A 5,022-nucleotide genomic window follows, 5' to 3' on the forward strand; every position below is an offset into this window, starting at 1 on the left:
TAACTAATAAATGTTTGAATTGTAAATTAAGATTTAAAACTCAAACCTTCAATGAGAGCTAAACGTCAAAGTAATAAGCATTCGTCTAAAATATAGTATACAGTTTGAATCAATACGAAAGGTAGAATTCTAAAATATGTGTCGTCATTTTAAAACAACTGAAACTTTGATAGGAGACTAGTGGGCCGGGCTGGCAACAATCCGCTTGTGTTTTTTTAGTTGGACGAAAGAAAAACAAAACCAAACATCAGAAATTACAATCAGCTTGTATTGTAATCTTGTTCTGTTTGTTAAAATTGGTGTCTAATTTTTATATTTAATTAGTTTTGTTGCTCTAATGATTTTTTTTTCCTATTAAACTAGTGGAGAGACAAGCACATGTCTGTCCACATTTTTATTTTTTATTATATATTAAAAATTTATATTTACAAAAAGATGTGAAAATGAGGAGGATATGACAGACTAAATAGAAAAATGATAGAACAAAATTAAAATAGTTTATATGAGTTAATAAATAAGTAAATATTTGTAATAATCAATATAAAGAATACTAGCAGGGATAAATTAAGAAAATAAAAAATAATTTATTTCGTATTCTAGCCTAATCCGTTACAATGTGGACCAATTAAAATACGGATCACTTGTAACAAATCTTAAACAGCATGAGCTGACCCGTTTACCAATTATATTCTCACCTTATGCTTATTATGTAGTTACAATTAAATGATTTTATGTTCTTGTTCTCTTTCCCTAAAAAAAATGTTATTGTTATCTTTATTCCACTCAAATTTTCTAGCAAATATGGCTGCAGGAGCCTACAAGTTGCAGTGCCATTTTATTTGAAAATTGTCAAATAATATATGCCAAATGAAACACGATTCAATGTATATATGTCTGTCATTCCAATTTTGGGAAGAAAATCCATTGTTATTAATCAATTATATTATTGTGTATGGATACAATGTACAGAACAAAAAAATTGTCGGAGCAAGTGCGGTTTTTTCACTGATGATGGAAAACAACTATTTCATTCTTTTATGATATTTGCTTGCTGAGTAGAGCTAATTACTATTTCTTTCTTTATGTTTGTTTTTTCTCTCTCCTGGTATTGGTATTTTTTTAGGCACCTTTGTTAGTGTTGTGAAGCATCTATAATTGCTATCTTCAATGCACTACTACAAAAAGCCTTTTTTAAGACACGCACTTTACGTCGGTTGTACAAGGAACCGCTTTAATAAGTGGTGCGGTGGCATTTTTGAAATTATTGGCTTGCAAATGGCCTTTTAGGACGCACATTCTAAGGCGGTTATTGAAAACCGCCTTAGAATGTTATGTTTCTTATAATTTACGCCGGTTTTTAGTAAAAACCCGTTGTAATTTTCAAAATAAAAAAAAACAAAACCGCAACCTCGTCGTCCTCTGCTACGAACTCCTTTCTTTGTTCTGCTTGTCTTTCTTTGAACCCTAGCACATGTTTCTTCCCCTTTCTGCTTGTTCACCTCTCTGCTACGAACTCCTTTCCTTGAACCCTAGCCTGTGTTTCTGCTTGTCCTTTCTTTGAACCCTAGCGCATGTTTCTTCCCCTTTCTGCTTGGTCCTTTCTTTGACATTCAACATTGAACCTCTTCTCTTCGACATTGTAGCCTTCTTCCATTGAACTGGACGAGGTCGACTTCATCGCTCCAAGTTCCTGGGTTGAAGTTTCATGAAGAGAGAGATTTGCTAGTGACTTACAAACTTTGTTAGGTTAAGGTTATTTGAAGCTTGTTTTTGGTTAAGGGGTTCGTGTACTGTTATTATCTAAGTTCGCGGGTTCCATATAATTTCTGTTAATGGTGATGGTTGCTAATCGTGGTTGCAGGGAAGAAGCGCGCATGTCAGCGATGAGTTGTTGGTGAAGAAGCTCATCCAAGAGATCATCCAAGATATCAAAATATACCAAGGTACAATAATAATTATAAAATGAAATTTTTTCTTGATATACTAAGTTTCTAGCATGAACAGAGCATGTAACTTTTTTTCCTCTGTTGCCTTTGGCTCAGATTTGTGGTTGGTTCTATTAGTAAAGTCTCTTGGTAGAAAAATCATGCCGTTATCAATGATGGAATATTTATGATACAAGGGAACTGAGGATTAAATCCAAAGAGAGAGTTGATTTCACTTATTAGTCTGATGGACCTTTTGGGGGAAAGTATTATAGTTAATGACAGCCTAACCAGTAAAATTACTCCTGAGAATGTTCGAGGCTAAGGCTTCTCTGATGTTGTAGGCTATTTATATAAATGAATTCCTTGTTTTATGGCACTCATCTACGAATTACAAAAGCACCATGAAAATTGATGTGCGGCGTAGCCTTCTAGAGCTATTTTACGTTATTGTCTTTCTTTAGCTTCCTGCTTCTATTTCATGTCTAATTGCTGAATACATATCTGCATGCTTAATGCTTGACCAAAAGACTAACTTATCTGCATGTCTATATCATTAACATTACCTGCTATTTTTCTTACAAGATTTTCCACCTTTAGTTTCAACTTCTCTAGGAATGCAATCAGAATTGAATTCTCAATGGCCATTTGTTGGATTCCATTGAAAATTGTGTCAAAAGATTTCTGCCTCTCCTGAAGTTTTCCATATATGTGGTTCAGGAGCATTTGGTCTTCTTCAAGCATATCCTCACCGAAATGCCCACTGTTATTGTCAAGAGTCTTCAACACCTGAATCAAGCCAATCCTTAGTATTTTAATTTTCTCAGACAGAGAATTCACATCAACATGCTTTTGAACATTTTCAGTCTCCAATTTAGATATCATTTAGTCAGACATTTTGGAAGCCTCCAAAAGTCTCTGACACTCAACTAGAAGGGAGAGGTTCTTTTTCTCCAAATCATCAATACATTTCTGCAAGATGAAAATTTCAAGTTGAGCATGTATAGCTCTGTCCACTTCCTCCTCATATTCCTTTTTCTTGCAATTTGCATCTTCTTGTAGAATAAGAATTTGTAACTCCTTCTCAGCCAATTCATCTTCATTCAATTTCAAAACTTTGGAATTCTCTTCCCTCTCAGAATATAGGGAAACTAGTAGCTCTTCTACCTTTTGAAGTGCAGGCTCCCTTTCTCCTTTTAGTTCCAAATGCTTCAATTCCAATTCACTGTGCAGTTTCTCAAGATCTTTCAGTGTTTGATGAGTTATGTTCAACTGTGAAACTAAGGTTTCTTTCTCTTGACAGATACTGGACTTCTCATGTTCAAGTGATCAGCATGTGTCTTCTAATACCTTGGACTTTACCCTTAACCCTTCAAGTTCAGCATTCACATCAAATAGTGAATTTTCCAATAGGTTGCTCTTTTCTGAGAGCTTCTCCAACTTTTCAGTTGTGGATTGTAACTGACAAAACAAGGTGGCCTTCTCAGTAGCAAGATTTGATTTCTCCACTAGTAGAGATTGGCATGTTTCTTCCAACACATTTACCTTTCCTCTGATGCTATCTAGCTCAGCATTCAAGTCTGAAAGGGAATTCTCTAAAACAGTATTTTTCTCCAGAAGTCTCTCCTCTTGTATGCAACCCCAAAGTCTACCCAATTCCTGCTGCTTCTCATTAAGTTCTTCACTTTGAGACCCCACTTTTTGTGCCAAAGATTGTAATTCTGACTGCAGAGTGTGATTTGATGTCTCCAACAGAAGACATTTCTGTTCTGAACTCTGTAACTTTTCAACCCCATCAACTATCTTGGAATTTAGCCTATGCACCTCCTCTTCAGCACAAGAGAGCTTATAGTCCAAACTGGAAATTATCTCCATGCATTGCTGATAGTGGAGAGCAGCATCTTCCTTTTCTTCATTAAGTTTAGTAACTTGTAATTCCAAAGCTTCGATTTCTTTTTCTGCTATATCGGCATGCTCCTTAATCCTTCTTGCATTCTCCTCAGCTTCTTTTATTCTCTCCTCCAGTTTTGATATTGTCTCCAAGCACTGGTTATATTGAACAAGGGTAGCTTCCTTTTCAGCTTCTACTCTAGCAAGTTCCTGCTTTAGGGACTCAGTCTCAGTTTCAGCTTTAGTAGCTCGTTCATTAAGTTCCACTGTTTTGCTCATTACTCTCCTCCTGCGTCTCAAAAAAATTGAGCCCCCTTCTAGCAAACTTTGGAAGATTTTCTTGTTCTCCAGGGAAAACATAAAGTAAGCCCCACCTTAATTGATATATATACTAGCCTTAACAAAAATTTTGATGTTACAAATATATAATGTATGGTTACGGTAGTGTATCAATGTCTGATGATGAAATTCATGTCATGATGGCGTCAATATCCAATCCATGATGACTTTGTAGCCAACATCATAATGAAGCTCCCACATAAAAAAGCCACTAAATATCAACTAGGAAGAACCAGACCGTAGAACAAGTCTGTAGTTAGATAATGTACAGAAGAAGAACTGTTAATATTCTTTGAAAGCTCTAGACATGGTTATATATATATATATATATATATATATATATATATATATATATATATATATATATATATATATGTGTGTGTGTGTCCCATTATATCTATCAATCGTTGACCTTTCCATACAGATTAATTCATATTGGAGTAATTCAAGTGTCATAACTTTATCGGATGTCATAATTTGAATGCTTCTCACTATAAACTCTTTAGTGGGGTTTAGTGTATCACATGCTCTACATCAGTGTACTGACAAATTATAAGGTACTACTAGTTGATAATTTTCATGACATCAGCCAATTTCACATCACATTATTGGAGGAACTTTCCAATTCTTAGAATGTCTTAGATCACATATATTATATAGCTAAGAAATTATTTACTTTTTCTGGTAAATGCCTGGAGCTGGGAGCATGCATGTATCAGAAGTTGGAGTTAGGTTCAGAAAAAAAGTTAGACTCTAATAATTCCACAAAAATAAGAATAGCCCGAAGATCTCTATAGTACATTGCTTTCTATTTTTTAGCCTCTTTTTTATTTTATTTTATTACTTTCTATGGCGTGGTTTTGCCTTT

General features: G+C 34.7%; 1 protein-coding gene across 1 annotated transcript; it reads right to left on the reverse strand.

Annotated features, from left to right (window-relative positions):
* Positions 1-2,810: 2,810 nt before the first annotated feature.
* LOC114416226 (protein NETWORKED 1D-like) lies at positions 2,811-4,094 on the reverse strand. The gene is made up of 2 exons (XM_028381098.1): positions 3,276-4,094; positions 2,811-3,197 (listed from the first exon to the last, which is right to left on the reverse strand). Exons 1-2 carry the CDS (start codon positions 4,092-4,094, stop codon positions 2,811-2,813), a joined length of 1,206 nt encoding a protein of 401 aa, XP_028236899.1.
* Positions 4,095-5,022: the final 928 nt, after the last annotated feature.

Source organism: Glycine soja, chromosome 6 (assembly GCF_004193775.1).
Source record: "Glycine soja cultivar W05 chromosome 6, ASM419377v2, whole genome shotgun sequence".
Taxonomy (NCBI): domain Eukaryota; kingdom Viridiplantae; phylum Streptophyta; class Magnoliopsida; order Fabales; family Fabaceae; genus Glycine; species Glycine soja.